Below are 24,415 nucleotides of genomic sequence, written 5' to 3' on the forward strand. Positions count from 1 at the left end.
TTGTTCCTACAGTGAATCTCACTTATGCCTTGTAAGTTGTCATTTCCGATCTTTACGTTTATATTTTCATAGCTATATATATCGATAGGTATCAGTAGGAAAAACTCCAAGCTTAATATTAATTCAAAAAGAATTATCTTCGCATTTAGTCTTGCACGAAAATTCTTTGATTTATGCTGAAGACAAATACACTAAAACTACACAGAATTAAAAACACACTACTTATTTCAGAAGGCAACATCGTACCGACGACGCAACTACGGCCGAGAGCCATAACTAAGGAAAAGACAACGTCTTGAAGACACTATACAGGGTGTAATGGATGTAGCTGCAGATAGTTCTATATATATTTATAGTACCTTCATGGGTACACACATCAATGTGTTGGTCGTGTTCTCTGCGTCGAACTGTCTTCCCACAGACACGTCACAAACTTTACGATATGATAGTTTCTGTACGGTCGTAACTGCACCACTAAGTCGACTACGCCTGTCAGTATAGACTAACCGTTTTGCATCCACGTGCCCACATTTCAATACCTGACCTGCTGGCCACGGAAAAATAACCAAATAACCATTAATGTCTTGCTCTCGCCACATATGCTTGGAGGTACTAACCAACTTAAAGCAAATTATTCCTAATAGCTATAATTATAGGTATAATTATGGGCCTGAAAATGAAGTAAATAAACACGTAATGTTGTTCAGTGCACTGTCCTCAGTCACAAAAAAAAAGAAAAAAATGAAGGAAATCTGCACCATATATTGGCAAACAACGTAACCCAAACGTCGATCGGCCACAGCTTAACGTACCGGACACACCACAGCGCAGCCCGACAGCGGTAGCGAGAAGGCCAAACTATACAGCGTTTAAATAGAATAAATGTCCAGCACCACAACACTGGCAAACAATCTCGACTACACCACCGCCTGGAGTCCATTTACTCGCTGGACTAACAAGCTGGCATGCTACCGTCACTTTCACGTCCAGCCTTATCGGACTGTGAGACGCGAAGCCTGCACCAGCACCACCCTCCATACACGCAGCGAGAGAGCAAAAGGCGCCTGCACTCGTTAGCTTTCGCTGGCCGAGTGCCACACTCACGACGCAATATCTCCCCATGTAACAGTTGCGCAGTCTTTTTCTGGTGTCATGATTTACCTCTCTTCTCACAAGAAAACCACTCTGTAGAAACTGCCAACTTCTAACACCCTTCCTTTTTGTCCCTGTTTTCTTCACAGTGTGAGCAAACTACGAGTGTGTCTGCATTTCATGCGTGTTGCCACTGACGTATAATCTCTCACGATAATGGATCTGATGCGGTATACACCCGCTGCTTTCTCTTTTTTTGGGTCCTGTTCCGAATTTGGCTTTAATCTACGATCAAATTTCTTTCGTTTATATCATTTTGCAGATTCTGTTCGTATATGTTATCGAGCAAATCGTTTTCCTCAGTATCTACCTCCACATGAAACAAAATAAGTATATGTGCTTTCCTCTTAGGGGGTTCACGGTTTAGAACCTCATTTACTTCGAAACTTTCCAAAACTTTCTTGGAGTCCTCCTCACTTTCGTTCTCAACTATTAAAGTGTTGTTCTTAGTTCTCATGTTCCTGATTTTAAACTTTTGCGGCCGTGGATCAAGTTGATATGTAACCCTATTCTTCGTGTATTTTCCATCTTTACTGTCTCTAGATCTCAGAAAAAAATTATTTCTCTGTTTTGCTTCTATTCCCTTTATGTTTTTATAAGAAGACGCTGAAACTAGTGCCCCACATGATGGAGAAACTTTTCCCACTGTTTCCTTTAGAGACTTAAAATCTCAGTCGAGAGTTTTCATTGTCCATTTCAATAATACACCATTCTAAACCGACTGAAACAACTCGGGAACCTTTTCTACATTCTTTGCAGCTGTTTTCATGAAAGTTCTTAAATTGTCCTGAGTAAATTGTGTCAAACCGTCGTAATAGGTCTGGTTAAAATCTCGAGTCACATGGGTAGTACGTCTCCAGCGCCACCACCACTGTTCTCTTCGTCATTAGCCATTCATCACACGACAAAAACCACTAAAAAAGGAAGGAAGGAAAATTGCAGTTTAGCGTCCGTCGACTGCGCATCATTAGAGACGGAGCACAAATTCTGACTACGAAGGAATTCATGTGTGCTCTTTTCAAAGCACTCATCCCAAGCGTTACCTGCAGCGGTTTAGGGAAATGATGAAAAACTCAAATCTGGATGGCTGGTCGGGCATTTGAACCGTCGTCCTCCCGAATGCGAGTCCAGTGTCCTACATAATGCCCCATCCCGCTCAGTAAAATTCGCCAAAGGGAGGTAGTACTGTTGCAACTTGTACACTACTGGCCATTAAAATTGCTACACCAAGAAGAAATGCAGATGACAAACGGGTATTCATTTGACAAATATATTATACTAGAACTGACATGTGATTACATTTTCACGCAGTTTGGGCCCATAGATCCTGAGAAATCAGTACCCAGAACAACCACCTCTGGCCGTAATAACGGCCTTGATACGCCTGGGCATTGAGTCAAACAGAGCTTGAATGGTGTGTACAGGTACAGCTGCCGATGCAGCTTCAACACGATACCGCAGTTAATCAAGAGTAGTGACTGGCGTGTTGTGAGAAGCCAGTTGTTCGGCCAACATTGACCAGGCGTTTTCAATTGGTAAGAGATCTGGAGAATGTGCTGGCCAGGGCAGCAGTCGAACATTTTCTGTATCCAGAAAGGCGCGTACAGGATCTGAAACATGCGGTCGTGCATTATCCTGCTGAAATGTAGGGTTTCGTAGGGATCGAATGAAGGGTAGAGCCACGGGTCGTAACACATCTGAAATTTAACGTCCACTGTTCAAAGTGCCGTCAACACGAACAAGAGGTGACCGAGACGTGTAACCAATGGCACCCCATACCATCACACAAGGTGATATGCCAGTATGGCGATGACGAATACACGCTTCTAATGTGCATTCACCGCGATGTAGCCAAACACGGATGCGACCATCATGATGCTGTAAACAGAACCTGGATTCATCCGAAAAAATTACGTTTTGCCATTCTTGCACCCATGTTCGTATTTGAGTACACCATCGGAGGTGCTCCTGTCTGTGATGCAGCGTCAAGGGTAACCGCAGCCATGGTCTCCGAGCTGATTGTCCATGCTGCTGCAAACGTCGTCGAACTGCTCGTGCAGATGGTTGTTGTCCTGCAAACGTCCCCATCTGTTGACTCAGGGATCGAGACGTGGCTGCACGATCCGTTACAGCCATGCGGATAAGATGCCTGTCATCTCGTCTGCTAGTGATACGAGGCCGTTGGGATCCAGCACGGCGTTCCATATTACCCTCCTGAACCCACCAATTCGATATTCTGCTAACAGTCATTGTATTTAGACCAACGCGAGCAGCAATGTCAGGATACGATAAACCACAATCGCGATAGGCCACAATCCGACCTTTATCAAAGTTAGAAACGTAATGGTAGGCATTTCTCCTCCTTATACGAGGCATCACAACAACGTTTCACCAGGCAGCGACGGTCAACTGCTGTTTGTGTATGGGAAACCGGTTGGAAACTTTTCTCATGTCAGCACGTTGTAGGTGTCGCCACCGGCGCCAACCTTGTGTGAATGCTCTGAAAAGCTAATCATTTGCATATCACAGCATCTTCTTCCTGTCAGTTAAATTTCACGTGTCTAGCACGTCATCTTCATGGTGTAGCAATTTTAATGGCCAGTAGTGTAGTTCTCGCTTCTCTTTGAAACTACGTCTTAAAGCAGCTTTCGGCGCCTGACACACTTTCGGCGACGGCGCCTGCAGCTGTCAGGCACGGCTGGGTAGCTGGTGCTGGCAGCGTGTGCAGCAGGGCACAAGGCCCGCGTGCTGCTACCTCAGCTCAGCTCAGCTCAGCTGATGACGTGCAGTGCTCTGACACAGGGACAATGCCGGGCTGGGCTCAGCACCGCGCTCCAGCGGCGACCCCTCCACGTCGGCGGCGACCAATCGCGGTTTATAACCAACAACTCGCACCGCCTTAGTAACACTTAACACCGCCTTCAAATATCGCTCATTATTACAAATGTCACTTCCGATACTCGTCAATACAAATGTTATTCACCCCCGTCACTCAAAAAAGTTACTCCAACACAGAGGGCCACAACAGGGCCGGTGGTCATATTGGCATCAAATTCATATACTAGCTGAAGCACACATTGCCCCGTTTATCTACTTTTTACGTAAATTATATGTCCTAGTTCTCCATGGCTTGACGTTCTTTTCAGCCAAATCTTTTACGACTTTCACTTTAATAAATAGTTCTAGAGAGTTGACGAAATTTTCATTTTCACGGCACTACGAACAGTCTGCCAGTCAAATCAGATGTGGTACAAATTGCACTTATTTTTTTGCAACAAACGTTCCAACCTCACTACAGATTATTTCCACGTTTTCGCAGTTCCTGCTGATTGTGTCATCTTCGTACTCGAGCCCCCTGAGAATGATATTCATTATTCCTCTAGATACTCGCTTGCTGATGCAGGATGACTAGCGGATGACCTCCATCCCATAACAGGAGGCTGTATCCGCCCTCCAAATGAAAATCAAAAGTAATTTATTGTGTCACGCTCTCCGTACGTTAATCTCGTTGAATAGAATATTTGTGATCCACGTTGACTTACACTCCCGCATGCTGGTCTCTGGTAAACCCTAGGTACGTATAAGACCGATACAGCGCCACACATCAACCGAATGTCAACGTCGCTCTCAGATTACCTTGTGTAACCAGGCAGTAGAAGAAGATGCTAAGCAGTCGCATCTGCTAGCAGTTAAGGTAACCAAAGGAGTGTCATAGGAGTTGCTGTTCTATGTAACAATTCATTTATTCCACACGACTTATCTCCCCTAAAAATAAAACTCGTATACGAGTAATCGCCAAACTCAGCCCGCACAGGTCTTCAAGCCCCAATGGTACCGACAGGTCGCCGTGTTATCCTCAGCCGTACGCATCACTGGATACGGATCTGGAGGGTCATGTGGTCAGCACACTGCTCTCCCGCCCGTTTAAGTTTTCTTTACTGTAGCCGCAACTTCTAAGTCAAGAAGCTCCTAGATTGGGCTTATAAGAGTTGAGTACACCTCAATTGCCAACAGCCCTCGGAAGACCTGGACAGTCACTCATCCAAGTACTTTGCCAAGCTCGCGAGTGCTTAACTTTGGTGATCTGACGGGAACCCATGTGACCTCTGTGGCAAGACAGTTGGCAGTCTGCATATATACCCTTCTAAATATGGTACCTTAGTAGAGAGAGCTGTACTGAGAACGCAGAAAATATTCTGTCAGTTCTGAGTAAAAGTTCACAAAATTTATTACTGAATAAAGTATATAAAGTACTTTAAGTCTCATCTGAAGAAAACCGAGGAAAGGCACACTATTTGACTTTGTATCAATGTCGTATTCAAGTTAAGTTACACTTCTAAGAAGTTCTAAGTCCATTCACTGAGCGATGAATTTGGTCAGTGAGTGGCAATCGTAGAAAATGGGTCGTCGTGCTCGTCCTACTAGCTGGAAAGACGTCGGCCCTGAAAGTAGACCCGCTTACTCTCCACTTAACTCTCCCTTTCTCTACATTGTCGTCGTCCGTGCAGTCTCATAAATACACGGCGGACGGTATGATCCTGAGCACGCTATAATTTGGCTACGTAACTGGCGAAGCAAAATAGTGCGGCGAAATCGGCGCCTTCTACACTCCTGGAAATTGAAATAAGAACACCGTGAATTCATTGTCCCAGGAAGGGGAAACTTTATTGACACATTCCTGGGGTCAGATACATCACATGATCACACTGACAGAACCACAGGCACATAGACACAGGCAACAGAGCATGCACAATGTCGGCACTAGTACAGTGTATATCAACCTTTCGCAGCAATGCAGGCTGCTATTCTCCCATGGAGACGATCGTAGAGATGTTGGATGTAGTCCTGTGGAACGGCTTGCCATGCCATTTCCACCTGGCGCCTCAGTTGGACCAGCGTTCGTGCTGGACGTGCAGACCGCGTGAGACGACGCTTCATCCAGTCCCAAACATGCTCAATGGGGGACAGATCCGGAGATCTTGCTGGCCAGGGTAGTTGACTTACACCTTCTAGAGCACGTTGGGTGGCACGGGATACATGCGGACGTGCATTGTCCTGTTGGAACAGCAAGTTCCCTTGCCGGTCTAGGAATGGTAGAACGATGGGTTCGATGACGGTTTGGATGTACCGTGCACTATTCAGTGTCCCCTCGACGATCACCAGTGGTGTACGGCCAGTGTAGGAGATCGCTCCCCACACCATGATGCCGGGTGTTGGCCCTGTGTGCCTCGGTCGTATGCAGTCCTGATTGTGGCGCTCACCTGCACGGCGCCAAACACGCATACGACCATCATTGGCACCAAGGCAGAAGCGACTCTCATCGCTGAAGACGACACGTCTCCATTCGTCCCTCCATTCACGCCTGTCGCGACACCACTGGAGGCGGGCTGCACGATGTTGGGGCGTGAGCGGAAGACGGCCTAACGGTGTGCGGGACCGTAGCCCAGCTTCATGGAGACGGTTGCGAATGGTCCTCGCCGATACCCCAGGAGCAACAGTGTCCCTAATTTGCTGGGAAGTGGCGGTGCGGTCCCCTACGGCACTGCGTAGGATCCTACGGTCTTGGCGTGCATCCGTGCGTCGCTGCGGTCCGGTCCCAGGTCGACGGGCACGTGCACCTTCCGCCGACCACTGGCGACAACATCGATGTACTGTGGAGACCTCACGCCCCACGTGTTGAGCAATTCGGCGGCACGTCCACCCGGCCTCCCGCATGCCCACTATACGCCCTCGCTCAAAGTCCGTCAACTGCACATACGGTTCACGTCCACGCTGTCGCGGCATGCTACCAGTGTTAAAGACTGCGATGGAGCTCCGTATGCCACGGCAAACTGGCTGACACTGACGGCGGCGGTGCACAAATGCTGCGCAGCTAGCGCCATTCGACGGCCAACACCGCGGTTCCTGGTGTGTCCGCTGTGCCGTGCGTGTGATCATTGCTTGTACAGCCCTCTCGCAGTGTCCGGAGCAAGTATGGTGGGTCTGACACACCGGTGTCAATGTGTTCTTTTTTCCATTTCCAGGAGTGTATATATCCATTTCGATCACGGTTTCGTCTCGCCACTTACACCTGCAGCGCAGGCAACCCTTCTAACTTGACTGTGCAGCGTGGAGCCTTTGTGTCCTGCGGATACAGCAGAGATCATCACACTGACTTGTCGAGTGTCAACCATCGATACAAAGGCTGCTAAACTGAGAGCTCTCGCCACAGTACTTTGAAAAGAGAGAATTCGTGAGCGTTTTTTTTTTCACTACATTGTTACCATGAAGGTTTTGTCAAAAGTTCCATAGATAAAAAGGCAGTGCATGCAATTACAAGTACAATTCGGAGTCTTATGCCCCAGGCAATCTGGTGTCAAACCAATAAGGTAACCGAGATTAATAAGGATTACAAGTTTCTAGGCACTCTGGTGTCAGACCAATAAGGTAACTGAGATTAGTAAGAATTACGAGTTTCTGACTGTTAGCAGCGACGTTGGCAACTGTGTCAGGTTGCAACAGTATCGAGCCATCGCCCCATCTGTAGGGGAGGGCTGACACAGCAACAGCAAAGTAGGACGTCGTCATGCGAGCGATTCCTTTCGTCAGCTTTGTTATCTCCTCCTGGTACATATATGGAGGCTTATATAGCCTTCTTTGGTCTTTATTTACAGTATTACTTACACCTATATTTCTCAAATTTTATAACATATCCAAACGTTGCTTCTAGTACAGGATAATTTTTGCAGTGCAAGCAACACTTTACCATACTTTAATAAAAAAAGGATGTGGACACAAAGTGGCCTCGTCTGTCCCACTGAGTATCCCCAAAAAGAAATTGCGCAGTATTATAATCAATTAATCAACATGATAGCTGAGCACGGTTGGTAACCCGAACTGCACAGGTAGGGTGACGACTCCAGCGAGCGACCAAATGGTGTAAATTGCCGTGAAAATGACCCCATTGCGGGTTGACACCGGTTGGCAACAAAATAAATAATACGATTGTGACCGTCATGTCGATTAATTGATTATAAGTAAACCAATCGCTGCTATCTCCACGCAACTATGTTGTCTAAAAATTTGCGCAGTATTATCTCCATAGCTTGTATGCATCAGCCTGATGTTTTCAGAAAAGACTCCAGGGCGGTAAACTCGCGTTCCTATCGCCATAATCGATCTGCCCTCCCATCTTGGAAAATGTAAGTTTGTCAACAGACAACTTTTTCTACTAAAATGGTTCTCTTCATGAGGATATCAAGGAAGATGCAGGGAGCCCTTTACTGAAAGTGTGGTGCGTTTCTCACCACCCAACAAGTTGGAGAAGCTCTGCGTCACATGATTTGCCTGGTTGGTATGCGTATTGTTTTGCATGCAGGGGAACCTCAGTTAACCTCTTTTTCCAAACATACACAAAAACAGTTATTCTATCATCTTGAAAGAAGGACAGACTGATCGGTCTCATACTCTTGGCACTGGTATGATAGTTCCCCCTGGACTCGGAATGGAAACAACCCTGACTGTCCTCCAGGAATTAGGAATGATTCCTGCTCATAGGCTAACTCTAAACAACCTACATAGGAGTTTAACTAGACTCTTTCCTGTTTGTTGCAGTAGAACTGGAAAGATTCCATGTAGGCCTTGTGAGCTGATTGGTTGAAAAATTCCCATTTCTGACCGGGTTTGTTTGAAATCAACACATTCTCTGGCTGATTACCTGTAAATCAGTGCTTCTCAGGAACTGAATCTTGGTCTATGTTGTCTACCAGAGCCCATTGAGGTAAATTAGCCTAGAGAAACATCAAACATCTCATACCCTGTCCCTGTATACTCACCATTCTCCTTCCTTAGAGTACCTCCTGGATTAGTTGATGTTCTGGTGAGGATTTTGTGACATTTGGTGCAAATAGCTATACCTTCTACTTTCTCATTGAATACCTTCCAGGGTGATAGCTTCGCCTGCTTTATCGCAAGGTTGTATTTGGCAACGGCCTCCCCGTATTTTCCCCATTCTCATTTTCTTCTTGCAAGGTTGAACAGTCTTCTTACCTGCTTCCTTTGCAATTCCAGTTCTTTTTTCAACCATGGTACTTTCCCGTTTGTGAACTTCTTGGTGACTGGACAGTTTTCTAAATACGAGGTTATAATGGAAAATGTAAATGCGTCTGACATATCCTCAACATCTGCTAGGTTCCTTATCGAAGTTCTGACTTCACATAAGCGTGAGTTAACGTCTTTCCTCTGAGTCCCCGTTTGTTATCGTAGGATTCCTATAGGCCATGGCCTGTTTAACACCCGTTTCAACTTCATACTTAATGTACATATGGTTAGTTAAGGATGGCTGCAATGCCACATGCCCGTTGTTTAACGTAGAATGTCAATTATTTATTTCCTTCTTATGTTCCTGAACGTAGGTCCCCTGCCTCTATTCAGGATCTCCAAGCTGTTCTCGAGCAAAAATTCTCTACAGATTGTGTACATTGGCATAACAACCAACCAGCAGCTCTTCATTCTGTGTGAGTAGCTGTGTACATTTTCTGGGAACGAGGAATAGCCCTCTTAAGGAAGGTAAGCTGAGGCCAATACAATATCCCACATGCTTCCATCGTTAACTGCCTGGAACAGAAGTCCGCCATGGGCATGAATGAAATTCCATTCTTAAAATAAATACATGTTCTGGAGCTATTTAGATTTATAGCATAAATCAACTTGCCTGCAGTTCCTACGAGGCCTTTATATAGACAAGGTCCGTGGATCTGGGCCACGCCCATCTCCTGTTCTCTTAGAAGACGACTTAGGTTGGCAGTTTCCCCTTTATTGCAGGTTTATCTGCAGCACTTGCAGCCTGCACATCGCCGCCATGGTCGCTTCCCATGTCTGATTACCATGACGTCAACTTGCAAGAACCCTAAGTATAATTTCAAGTAATGTTAGCGCACTACCGTCAGGAATTTTTCACCAACTACCACAACAAGGGTCTAATGATTACCCTCCAATCCCCTGGCGAGACCTTTTGGTTGCGCACTTGTACTTTCTCGAACAGAGCTTTAGCAGGAGTATCCTTGAGAAGTTTCGATACCCAGATTGATATCTTTGCGGCCCTGTAGAACTCAGCTGTTGACAAGCAGAGGAGCCTCCTCCCATGAAGATATCTTGGGCATTATGTCCTTAACACAATCCTCTATTTCCATCTCCTCGCCGACATAGAAAAGAGCATCCTTGTCCAGATAGACCCTCCTGAATATGAGGCCTTTACCCAGAAAAAGACATCTTTCAAGCTTTGTTTCGTTTGTATAAAACTATGTTCTTTAGGGGCCCAGTGAATAACATGAAATCTCACATGCAGGGGATAGGCAAAACAATGTGGGCACCTGTACTTACTTGGGAATGCTCTATTGCCCGTAATACAGCTGCGATTCTTCTTGCAATACTGGCATATAATGATTGTATAGTCTCCAGTGGAATGTTATGCCACTCTTCGATCAGAGCCTCTTCCAAGTCCCGTAGTGGCGAGAGAGGCGGAAATCTTCTGTGGGGTCTGCGCTCCAGTACTGCCCACAAGGGTTCGTTAATGTTCAAGTCCGGAAACTGTGCTGGCCAAGGAAGACGCTGCAGTTCAGATGCACGCTTCTCATACCATGGTTGTAGTGTCCTGGCTGTGTGAATGGGTGCATTATCGTCCTGAAATATGGGATCATTGTTGAGGAACAATATTTAAATCATGGGGTGCACCTGCTCACCTAAAATATTCACATAGTCGTTGTCTGTAACACTGCCCTTGAGAATAATGATGGGGACGGCACCCACACCATTACACTTCCACCTCCATGCTTCAGTGTTGGAATCAAGGAATCAGGATTGTAGGCTTTTTTGGCATTCTCCAGACCTAAACCCGGCCCGCTGCTAGAAATAACGAAAACGTTGAGTGGTTTGACGACATGACGTGTTTCCACTGATCAGCCGTCCAGGATTTATGCTCCCGATACCATGTTTTACGCTGCTTTGCATTGGCCGTCGTCACTAAAGGTTTCGGTATAACAGGTCGTCCATGAATATTCGCTTCATGGAGTTCTCGACGGAGAGTGTCTATAGATACGGGTCTCGAAGATGGCTGATGAGCTCTGCAGTCACTTTAGCCGCCGTAGTTTTGTGTTGTTTTGACACAATTCGTGTTAGCGTACGGCGATCTCTGTGATTTAGTTTTTATTTGATCCCACTATGAAGTTTATCATCCAGTGACACCTATGGACTGATGATGACACGGCGGCCCGTCGGTACTGTCGGGCCTTCATGGCCTGTTCGGGAGGAGTTTAGTTTTTTTTTTTATTAAGTTTACACGATAATGTCTTTCCATGTTTTGTGTAGGCTGTCATGGCTGTTGAAACAGATGCTCTTGAAGGATCCAATAAGTTGGCTGTCTTGGTTACTAATGCCCCAGCTAATAGGGCTCCCACAACCTGCCACCTTTGGAACTCTGTTAGTTCTTTCATTGCACGTCGACCTCGGTCTCTGAATGCAAATACGGAATGTGCAGTAGTCGTAAAAAATCTGCGCTGATGCCTAAATCGTACTGAACACGCACAGTCCAGCGCAATACGTGCCTTACCTGCGTTGTTAACCGTCACACAACCATCCCATTACCATCACTGTTCACATTATTTTGCCTATCCCCTGTATGTACGCATTCTCACTAGATATATCTGTCGGCCGGAGTGACCGTTCGGTTCTAGGCGCTACAGTCTGGAGCCGAGCGACCCCTATGGTCGCAGGTTCGAATTCTGCCTCGGGCATGGATGTGTGTGATGTCCTTAGGTTAGTTATGTTTAATTAGTTGTAAGTTCTAGGCGACTGATGACCTCAGAAGTTAAGTCGCATAGTGCTCAGAGCCATTTTTAGATATATCTCAGGGAATCGGGAATTTTGTGAGTAGAGCAAAATGCGTGGCTGAAGCTTACGGTTCCCGTAGCATCCCAGCAGTACTGGTGAAAGTTGTTGTATATCGTGCATTTACTGGATTTGAGAGAGTCGCCGAGATTCCAGCGCGGGCGCGTCGTGGTGTGGGCAGGTGCTGCAGCAGCTGGAGGCGGCGGGCGCGGAGCTGTCGGCGCTGCCGCGGGGGGACGCGGAGCGCTGCTGGCAGTTCGTGCGGCGCCACGAGGCGGCGGCGCGCCTCTCCGGCGACCACTTCTACCTGACCGAGGCGCGCCTCGCGCTGGCCCAGCTGCTGGGCCAGGGGCCCGCCGGCGTCGCCGCGCTGCCCGAGGACCACCTGCGCGCCAAGGAAGCTCTGTGCCGCAGGCTGCTGCGGCTCGTCACCGTGCTCTGCCCTGGTACGCACTGCTTATCTACCCTCGAAACCAAAACACGGGCATTAAAATACTGACCAAAGAAACACTGTTGTGCTGGTACAGTTCAAATATTTTTTAGCGGTCACAGCTTTAATGGAGGTCATCGTGTATCATTTAGTTACAGGCAAGGAAGATAGATTCAGTTGAATAAGGCTAGACTAAGAGTTGTGATTGTGTGCTTCTAACCATTCCCCTGGCCCTGCTTCCATCCCTTGATAATATTGTCAACAATTCACACTCAAACGCGAACGTTCAAGAGGTCATATAATATCCCTGCAGAGCCTTATTTACACGTAGATTATCTACGCTGCTACAAAGGCACTCACACCATAAATGGGATGCCACAAATCCATACATTTACAAAAATGGATGTACATATGTATACATGTTCCACATCTTCTCCTAAAGCACGGGATCGATTTCAGCCAAACTTGGCACGCGTGTTACTTACTGTATGGAAAGAAATACTGAGGGTGTAAAAACCAGCAGTCTCCTATTGAATTGGACGCGATTACGTGAAGAGAGAGATGGAGAGAGGGGGGGAGGAGGAGATGGACACAGACAGAGAAGAGAAGGTGGTGGACAGAAACAGGGGGAGGGGGGATTGGACAGGAAAGGAAAAGGACTGAGACAGGGGGTAGAGATTGTAGGGGAAGAGGAGATATACAGAGAGAGGGCAGGAGGAAAAGGGCAGAGAGTGGAGGTGGAACAGATGGAAAGAGAGTGGGAAAAAGTGGACATGGACAGAGAGACTCGGGAAGAAGAAATAGATAGAGAGTGGGGGATTGGGGAGGTAGGCAGACGGGACAAGATGATATGGACAGCGAGGGAGATGAGGACAGATAGAGGGCAGGAGGAGATGAACATGGAGAGGTGGAGGCGGGAATCCACAGTCAGAGAAGATTGGGATGGAATTGGAAGGGGCGAGGAGGAGATACAGAAGGGAAGAGAAGATGGACTTGTAGCGGCAGGATGAGATAGGTCGAGGGGGAAGGAGCAGATGGAATGTGAGAGGAGGAGGAGCAGATAGATAGAACCAAAGTCAGGGCGAAAGAGATTGGGGGTGTGATGGGGATGGATAGAAACAGGGGGAGGAAGAGATGGACTTAGAGGAGAAGAGAGAATGAGAGAGGTAAGTAGGATATTGTCTAATAGAAGATTGCAGTAAATACATACCCAGGGCCACCACTTGACTAGTATTTGAAATAAAATTAAAGACTTTCTTTCAATTATGTGGCGCACGCCCTGTGAAGACTGTAAAAGACATAGATGGAATTACACAGCCTCACGGAAAAGTGAAGCACCTACAAAGGGAGGAGGAAAGGGAACTAAACTTCACAGATTGAGAGGGTGTCTCATGTTATTGCAATGATTACAAAATCGAGTCAAATTTACAAACAACTTGGCATTATTCGTCCATATATCAGTTGCGCCCTCTCTGGCCTGGATGCATGCACTGATTGGGTTGGGATGAGAGTCATAAAGCCACTGAATCCTCTCTTGAGGCAAGCTGGCCCACAACTGCTGCAACTAATACTCGATATCCTGGAAACTGACTCACGGACGAACTTGACATCCAAGCTGGTCCCACACATGTTCTACAGGGGACAGATGTGGCAATCTGGGTGACCACACACAGTTAATACTGACACACGTCACGTGTGGACAAGCATTGTTCTGTTCAAAAATGGCACCACCATACTGTCGCATGGGTGATATGTCCTTGACGTACCGTTGTGCTGCTAGAATTTTCTCAACAACTATTCCCTGTAACCCGAAGCCATACCTAGTGTTTCCCCACATCATGACGCTAGGAGTAACACCTGGAACTCTCGCCAGATCGCCGGCATACCCACCGACAATGGTGATCTAGGATAGTGTAGAGCCGCCCTCATCGCTATACTCAGTGCGAAGCCATTCATCAGCACTGCACACTTTCCGGTCACGGCACCACTCCAAACTCAGACTCTTGTGTTCTGGTGTTAACAGCGGCCTACCCATCGGACGGTAATTCCGTAGTCCAGCTGCTGCTGCTGCTCTCTGACCAAAGCTGAAATATAACACAGATGGTCACAGAGAGTTCACAACGTGTTGCCGGGTGGCAGGTGCAAATGCTACCATGTGCTTGGTGCTCAACACAGCGTACCTCCCTTGTGGTGGTCACATGTGGTCAACTGGAAACTTGCAGATGTACAGTATATGCCTTCGCCCCACGTTTCCATGCACTCCATCAGGCCACTGTCACATCTAAATGTCTTACAAATCTGCATACAGCACGATTCGACCAGACGGCCAAATGGAGACCCACTATGACGCCCCATTGAAACTCTGTCAGAAGCTGCTGATGCTGTCTCATACAAGTAGCCGGCTTCTCAATGTTCGTCTCAGCGATCACTCAACTTCTGACGATGTTCACGCGCTTTATATACCCTATGTCCCGGATTGAGATATCTGTTTCAGGTGGGAGATTATAAGATTAAGCACTGGAGAAGTGTCTCTGATTTGCTGATACACACTCAAAAATAAAAAACGACGCGGCACGAAAGAATTATCCGAATGGAACGGAATTCAGTAGATGTGATGTCCATGTACAGAAAACAAATGATTACAATATCAGAAAAACTAGATGATTTATTGAAGAGAAAGGGCACAAACTAAGAAAGTCAGTAATGCGCTGGTGCACCTCTGGCCCTTATGCAAGCGCTTATTCGGCTTGGCATTGACTGATAGAGTTGTTAGATGTCCTCTTGAGTGATGTCATGCCGCATTCTGTCCGATTGGTGCGTTATATTTTCGAAATCCTGAGCTGGTCGGAAGGCCGTGCCCAAAGAACTCAAAACGTTCTCAATTGGGGAGTGACCCGGCGATCCTGCTGGCAAAGGTAGGGTTCGGAAAGAATGAAGACAAGCATGACTCTAGTAGGTTCTTGTTCCGTCTTTATTCATTTCATAGACTACATTAATCAGATAATGTCGATCATCAACTATCACGGAACGTTATCATTCTTTTCTTGCATTCTAGGCGCTCAGTCCGGAACCGCGCGACTGCTACGGTCGCAGGTTCGAATCCTGCCTCGGGCATGGATGTGTGTGATGTCCTTAAGTTAGTTAGCTTTAAGTAGTTCTAAGTTCTAGGGGACTGATGGCCACAGAAGTTAAGTCCCATAGTGCTCAGAGCCATTTGAACCATTTTTTTTTTCTTGCAACGGAGTGCCGCGGGGTACGAGGGGCGCTCTGCCGGTCACGTTCCTCCAGCCACTTCCCGCCTGTGCGGAATTCTGGCGTTAGCGCTGACAGAGGGCGCTGATTATGTGCAGATCTATATTTTCTTTCATTTGTGGCTCCTTTAGCGATTTGTTTTATGTTGTTTAATATTACCCGGTGCAATATCAACGGTGTTTAATATTTATGTCATTGTCTAGAATATTGGCACTAGAGCATATGTCAGCCACTGTTTTTTAACTCTTCGTCTTTTTATCAATTTTACTTTTGTCGTTTTCTTCTTTTTATTGCTTTTTATCACTGTAACACCTTTTATACTCTATAAGCTTAACACAAACATCTTGTGGCTACTGTACGGCAGCTTGTTTTGAACAGTAGTACTACTGACAACATGACTCGTGCATGTGATGTGATTTATATGTATTTGACGATGCTGGTGTTGATTCTGCAATTAACATTTGACGATGCCACTATGGCTGCAGTACATTAGGACTTTGTTTTTATGAAACAGGTATGCCTCTTCATATTTAAAGCGCACAAATGTAAATTTTGTCAGTACTACTATTCAATATGCTCTATGTATTGTTCTTAAGCTGTACACAGTTTGTGAGTGTATTTATATTTTCCCCATTTTTGCTGCAGATCTGATGATGGTCATTAAAGACCCAAACCAGTAATCCTTTAAACAAAAAAGGTTGTGACTATAGACGTAAATTAAAGGAAACTTAGGAGAAACTCTCGTCGTGTGCGAGCGGGCGTTATCGTTCTGAAATGTAAGCCCAGGATGGCTTGCCACGAAGGGGCGTAAAATATCGTCGACGTACCGCTCTGCGGTAATGATGCTGCGGATGACAACCAAAGTAGTCCTGCTACGAAATGAATTGACACCCAGGTCATCACTCACCGTTGTCGTGCCGTATGGCGGGAGACAATCAGGTTGGTATCTCACCACTTTCCGGGGTCTCTCCAGAAGCGTCTTCGCTAGTCATCGGAGGTTGTTACGAAGTAGAATTCATTATCGAAGACAATTCTACTACACTCAACGAGGTTCCACGCCGAAGACGTGTTGTGCTGAATACTTTAAAGTTTCGACTGTTTTCATCTTTTAATCTGATTTAATTCATCAAATCATACACTTACATAGTAAAATGTTATACAGTTAAAAATAGATGTTAAATGGTGCTTTGTAGGCTTTCAATTCGAAAATTGTTCTAAAATTGTTTTTATTTGTTAGTTTTCACAAAATATTCTGTGGCTCACCAGAGGTTTCACTTTAGTCGTCTGTAGATAATAAGCAAGACGGTGAGCCATGATTGTAGTTCCAGAAGTATTTACAATCAAAGTCAAACAATACTTCCATTCTCACTCACACTCGTCAGTGCCTTAACTGTGGGCTGTTTTAAATCACGAGGGGCTCTCAGCGCTGATCAGCTGTGGGACTGCTATTTACCAATTTGAATTCGTGTTTCTATTGTATTATTTTACTTCCATGTCATATGTAAAGTTATTGCTTAAAAAATTATTTCTGCAATTTAAGAAGTAACAGTTACTCTGATCACCTGTTTTTCAACCATTATCTCAGTAACATAAACACTGTTAACCAACTGCACGTCACAGTTTAGCGTATACACCGAAACTGAAAAAGTGCCCGCGGTTCCCCGCTCTTGTTTTCATTAAATGGGAAGAGTACCATAACCTCTGATTTTTACCGTCGCTCGATCAACCAGCAAACAGAAATGACAGTTTCCTGCCTTTATAGGCGCTGACTTGTGGACATTTAGTCGAAACTTATTATCAATTACTACAGCCCATGTTTGTGTGTGAAATCTAAAAAAAATGGCTCTGAGCACTATGGGACTCAACATCTTAGGTCATAAGTCCCCTAGAACTTAGAACTACTTAAACCTAACTAACCTAAGGACATCACACACATCCATGCCCGAGGCAGGATTCGAACCTGCGACCGTAGCAGTCCCGCGGTTCCGGACTGCAGCGCCAGAACCGCTAGACCACCGCGGCCGGCTGTGTGAAATCTTACCGGACTTAACTGCTAAGGTCATCAGTCCCTAAGCTTACACACTACTTAACCTAAATTATCCTAAGGACAAACACACACACCCATGCCCGAGGGAGGACTCGAACCTCCGCCGGGACCAGCCGCACAGTCCATGACTGCAGCGCATTAAACCGCTAGGCTAATTCCGCGCGGCAGCCCATGTTTAAAAAGTAAAATGCATCTCATTAAAAACTTTGGGTGGAAAAAATTACGCAGAACGCCCCAAAGTAAAATGGCACACAGTAAACGGTCGCGCCACGCCGGTTAGGTCAGCCTTATCTGTGTTGCTCACAGCGATGGAAATTGGAAATCTAATACTGCGAGATGAGCTGTATGTTAATATACCCTGGTGCATCTGACCACATACCATGAATGTGCTGCATTCTTCTCCTGCAGTGCAGATGTTGCCGCAGACCACCATTAAAAAAATCCCCATCTCTTCCGTTCTAGGCGCTGCACTGAGGAACCGCGCGACCGCTACGGTCGCAGGTTCGAATCCTGCCTCGGGCATGGATGTGTGTGATGTCCTTAGGTTAGTTAGGTTTAAGTAGTTCTAAGTTCTAGGGGACTGATGACTTCAGACGTTAAGTCCCATAGTGCTCAGAGCCATTTGAACCATCTTCCGTTCTTCTCTCCTGCCTTGAAAATCTTCTTCCACAAACAGTTTTGGTTTTCTCTTCCACCTTCTTGTACTGTTTTCTGCATTTTTACAATGGCAATTCCTCAAAATTATTTCTCTTTAATTCCATCTCGTTACAGTACATCCTTCCTGTGGTGTGCGTACTGTAAGACCTTCGGTACACACACCATCAGATTATTTGACTTGTCGCTCTAACGAAGTAGGCGAGTGTCAGCAATATGTCCCGTGGTGTTATCGTGGCGTGTTTGTCTTCTGCCATAAGGTCAGACGATAGAAATGCCACTTGCACGCTTAAAGTAGCACATTGACAGTGACCAACTTTAAACAGAACTTGATTAATTTTCACACACATTTATTAAAATAATAACAAGCATAAACATTACGTAACGTGATTCTGGATGCTATTTACAATTGACAATCTGAAGTTCCTTTGGTCTTGGTACGTTAATCTTATTCTCACATATCTCTGATACTTGACAAAGTGTCTATATATTTATCTTCATGGCTATGTACAGGAATATGATAATCTTCTTAGGGTAGAATACGGCCCTGCGATCGGCATAGCCTATATACGACGAATAGTGTCTGGCGCAGTTGTTAGATCGGTTACTGCTGCTACGGTGGCAGGTTATTAAGATTTAAGTGAGTTTGAACGTGGTGTTATACTCGGCTCACGGGCGGTGGGACACAGCATGTCCGAGGTAGCCGTGAAGTGGAGATTTTCCGGTACGACCATTTCATAAGTGTAGCGTGCATATTAGGAATCCGGTAAAACATAAAATCTCCGACATCACTGCGGCCGGAAAGAGATCCTGCAAGAACGGGACCAACTACTAATGTAGAGAAACGATCAACGTGACAGAAGTGCAACCCTTCCGCAAAGTGCTGCAGATTTCAATGCTGGGCCATCAAAAAGTGTCAGTATGTGAACCATTCAAAGATATGGGCTTTCGGAGCCGAAGGCCCACTCGTGTACCCTTTGCACGAAACAAAGATTTACCTCTCGCCTGGGCCAGTCAACACCGACATTGGACTGCTGATGACTAGAAATATATTGCCCGGTCGTACGAGTCTCGTTTCAAATTGTATCGAGCGGATGGACGTACGGCTATGGAGACAACATCATGAATCCATGGACCCTGCATGTCAGGAGGGGGCTGTTTAAGCTGGTGCAGGCTCTGTAATGGTGTGGGGCGTGTGCAGTTTGAGTGATATGGGACCCCTGTACTTCTAGATTCTACTCTGACAGGGGACACGTATGTAAGCATCCTGTCTGATCACTTAAGTCCATTCATGTCCATTGTGCATTCCGATGGACTTCGGCATTTCCAGCAGAACAATGCGACACCCGTGATGACTGGGTGTTGTGTGATGTCCTTAGGCTAGTTAGGATTAAGTAGTTCTAAGTTCTAGGGGACTGATGACCATAGATGTTAAGTCCCATAGTGCTCAGAGCCAATGCGACACCCCACACGTCCAGAATTACTACAGAGTGGCTCCAGGAACACTCTTCTGAGTTTAAACACATCTGCTGGTCGCCAAACGCCCCAGACATGAACATTATTGAGCATATCTGGTGAACCGTGATTTAATTTTTAAAGAATATTCTTAATACTTTATTTTACTTGCTAGAGATTCATCAAAAGCATTAACACATTTAATCACACTATGTGAGCGCGGAAGTAGTTGCCAGTCGGTAACTGATGAAAACAAATCAAATTTATTTCAACAAATGGAAATTTTATTCCTAAAAGCCTTTTTTTTTTTAGAAACAGATTTAAAATTATAATCAGAAAGCACCCTCTAAACATCAAGTTACAATTTATTCAGAGGCAGAAAGAACAAATTTTGTTTTGTCTGTATGAGCTTTCGGGCTGAGAACCTTGTCGCTCCCTTTTGACACGGCCGTAGTCACGACCGCTCACAACAACACCTGAAAGACTACACTGGTGCAAATCTGCAACACACCAGATTACTTTAAACTAAAAATTTTAACGGCTCACACAAGCACATAAACAATGCACCCCGTAGGAGGGATGGAAATGGTACAAAACACTAACATTAAAAGATTAACTTGCCACCGAAGGTGCAACTTGATTAAAAAAAAAAAAAAACTCTTACGTTGGAAGGGTGGCAACTTTATATACTAAAATGACCATTTAAATAAAAACCCATGAAATGCAGTCTTACATAAAATATACAAGGTTGGCCAAACATGCTCTACATTAGACATATACCGCCTTTCGAGATGATAGGCAAGATAAAAACATATTTCATGAATTCGGCCGTTACACTTCAAGCTATAAATTCGTTAACACCGAATCCGACAAACATGACGGAGGCAGGTATTAACGTACGGCAGACCGAAAAACAACATATTACGAATCACTTAACTTCTAATAAACTGCGACGTCTGGCGAAGACCTGGCGCAGCACCCCCAAAACGCTCTCCCGAATCGTCCGCTGCCAGCCGCTTCAACGGACGCAGGAATGCGCGCCGATCTCCCGTCTCGCGGCGTCGCAGCTCGCACCGGCCAGACCGATGTCGTGGGTTGACTCCTGTTGGTCTCGTGTCGGCCGGGAAGCCACTACCCCTCGCTATACGGCGCGGCCCAGTGGACTCACGTGGCGAACTCACATGCGCCGACGCTCAAGTCGGACAAGTCATCTTGTGTCTCAGTGCGCGACCGACCAACCGATCGATCCAACCGCCAAAGACCGTTGACTGAGCAACTCGAGCAGACTGGCGGCCTAACGCGCAGACTCAGATGCAGGAACTCAGCCCCGACCGGGCGACCAATAGCTGAGTTCTGTTACTGGCGGAGTGGCAAGACTGTCATTCTGCCGGCTTTAAAGTTTGATCCAAACGACAGACATGCTAGCACTCCGAACGACAGACAGACACTGACTGCCCCACACTGACCTGGCTGACCAACTGACCGACTGGCGAGCTCATAGCGCCCCTTAAATGAACGTGAACAGGCAACCTTTCCCCTTTCCCACCAGAGGGAGACACCAAAGCTGCGACTTACACAGCGGTGTCACTGCCAGAAACGGAGAGCGATTACTTCACACTACGCGCTGCGGCGCGCTCTTCAAAACAGCAGATTTTACCACGGTTCATCTGGGATGTCTTGAAACGTGCTGTTCAGAAGAGATCTCCACCTCATCGTAGTCTTACAGATTTATGGACAGCCCTGCAGGATTCATGGTGTCCGTTCCCTCCAGCACTACCCGGTCATTAGTCGAGTCCATACTACCTCGTGTTGCAGCACTTCTGCGTGCTCGCGGGGGCCCTACACGATATTTGAGAGGTGTACTAGTTTCCTTGGCTCTTCAGTGTACAACATGGATAAGGACTTGGACCTAGCAGGTGTAGTACACTGGTGTGCAAAACATAAGCACAAAAGTAGCTTTCTCACGATGTTTCACTGCCAAGTGAAATAGCTCCGTGAAACTTGGACCATACATAGAAAGAACGACTACAGTATAGCACAAAAGGTAGCAAAAGAAATATGCAACGGCCGGCCTGTGCTGACGAGCGGTTCTAGGCGCTTCAGTTTGGAACCGCGCGACCGCTACGGTCGCAGGTTCGAATCCTGCCTCGGGAATGGATGTGTGTGATGTCCTTAGATTAGTTAGGTTTAAGTAGTTCTAAGTTCTAGGGGACTGATGACATTAGATGTTAAGTCCCATAGTGCTCTGAGCCATTTGAACCAAATATGCAACGAGACGAACGGACATGACATTTTTACGAAAAGACAATAATTACACTGAAGTCACCGCGATTTATAATGGTCTCCTGGTTAACAAAACGCGGGACATGGTATGCGGTGTGTGATTAAACGGACGGCAATGCACGCTGTGCAACGTGCTCCCGTGCTGTGGTGAGGAGTTCTTGTGATAAGAGGTTCCATTTCTTCACCAGAGCTCTTGACAACTGCTAGATGGTAGCTGGTGCGTGAGGCCGCGTTGAAGTACGCCTCCCCAACGCATCCCACAAGAGCTCGATGGGATTTAAGTTGGTCTAACTGGCATGCCAGTTCATTCGCTGAATATCCTCTCGTTCCTAGAGCTCTCCCACTTGCACTGCTCTATGGTGTCACGCACTGTTATCCATAAAAATGCAGTGGGGTCGAATGCAATCCTGAAAAACCGCACATGGAGAAGAAATACAGTGTTGGAATAACGTTGTCCGCTGAGTGTACCGGGTACAAAGATTTGGAGATCAGTGCATCCGTACAACGTTATTCATCCCTACACCATAACACTTGGACCACAAAAACGATCACGTTCCTGAGTGCATTTAAGTGTTCTCATCTCTTGCCATATGAGGGTACGTCCAAAATAACCACAAGACTGAATCTGTTCTCATCCGAGAAGAGCACTCGACCCAGTCATACTCTTGGGAGCATCGCAATGGGTTTCGCCACCGAGGCAGATGTGGACAGAAAATAACGTGCTGGCCGTCGAACAAAGAGACCATCTTCATGCAGCCGCAGTGCCACTGTGGAGCGCAAGAATACGCCCCTTGCAATCCTGTTAAATGTGACTGAAATTGCACCTTCTGTTTGACGCGGTTCCCTTCTACCATTCTGCGCGGTGTCTGTTTGTTCTATATCGTGTCTCCCTACCACTTTCGCGCAACGACGCTCTGAGCGTGTTTTTTAGGGAATTGACTAGTTTGAACCTGGGACCTGTTGCTGGTAAGGAGACGCCAGACTGCACATGACATGTAGAATTCAGAAGAGTTCAGTGAGACTAGCGATGATATAACCAAATACTTAATGATTTCAGCGTCAGCTCCACTGCACTCCCTGTAAAAGAATCTTAATACTAACTAAATTTAGTGGAAGGGGTTCAAGGCTTTCCTATTTTTAGTTAGCTGGTAAAATAACGTCGAAAAAGCAGTTAAGTTTACCATTGGAAATTTTATTCTACTCACAAAACATTGTTTATAAATTGCAGTATTGAGAAAAGGAAATGTTTTAATACAGGATGGTAAAAACCAACTGCGTTCAACAAAAATGTGAACGAATATTCCCTGAGTGGGTTTCCAAGTTCTACAATGGATCGAAGGATGACCTATGCCATATCACATCTATAATCTAGGTTTAAATTAAGTTTCACAAGAGAGAAAACTATCAAAATGGTCTACAGTGACCCTCAATTATCTTTAATTACTTATCTAACTTGTCGTTAATTACAGTGGCTGATGTGGCTTCTCAATAACTATATAACAGAAAAATCATCGCGTTTCGGATTTTTACTTCAAGTAGCAAATGTGAACACCATGAGCTTTAATTGACGATCGACACTAGTATTACGCAAAAAGGGGGTGTAACAGATGAGACTTCTGCAGTTCTGAGTGAAGCTTTATGCGCTGTTATGCGATATCGCGTGCATTCATTACCTTGTCAGGGGGCGGCGGGCAGCACAGCTCCGCTCACCTCGCCGACTCGGAAGCAACTCCCTCCTAACTTCTCCTTACTACAATTTACCGAAGTTGGTTGAAAAAAAACTATCTGGCTGTGTTTTCATCTGACCAATCGGGGTCTCAATGTTAACCTTAAGCTCCGCCTACAAAAATTCAATGAGAAACGTTATACTTTTCGTGGTGGGGTAATGTTTTTAAGGTTTGCAACGTAACAGAGACGCAAAAACGTCTCATGCTAAAACTTGCAGCTGGTGTGGTCCTTTTAGCGTTATCGTAAGATCTATACTGTTCTTCTGGAGGGCTCTATCTTTTAACATGGGCTGGGGGGTGGTCCTGACGTAACAGAGACGCGAAAAAGTCTCACGCTAAAACATGGGGCTGGGGTGGCCCTTTTTGTGTTATCGTAAGATCTATACTGTTCTTCTGGAGGACTCTAACTTTTAACATGGGCTGGGGGGTGGTCCTGACGTAACAGAGACGCGAAAAAGTCTCACACTAAGGCTCTAGCTTTTAACATGGGCTGGGGGTGGTCCTAACGGTTAGCTGGCGACGTGGGTGTCCGTCCCTTATCGTAGGGCCTTC

At 46.0% G+C, this 24,415-nt stretch overlaps 1 protein-coding gene across 1 annotated transcript in view; it reads left to right on the forward strand.

The window, feature by feature from the left end:
* LOC126457893 (SET domain-containing protein SmydA-8) overlaps nt 1–24,415 on the forward strand; it is a 298,024-nt gene that overhangs the window by 226,915 nt on the left and 46,694 nt on the right. The window contains exon 7 of the mRNA XM_050094563.1: nt 12,197–12,461. Within this exon, the coding sequence (XP_049950520.1) occupies nt 12,197–12,461 (265 nt within the window). The remainder of the gene's footprint in view (nt 1–12,196; nt 12,462–24,415) is intronic.

The sequence above is a fragment of the Schistocerca serialis genome, chromosome 2 (assembly GCF_023864345.2).
Source record: "Schistocerca serialis cubense isolate TAMUIC-IGC-003099 chromosome 2, iqSchSeri2.2, whole genome shotgun sequence".
In the NCBI taxonomy this organism is placed as follows: Eukaryota; Metazoa; Arthropoda; class Insecta; order Orthoptera; family Acrididae; genus Schistocerca; species Schistocerca serialis.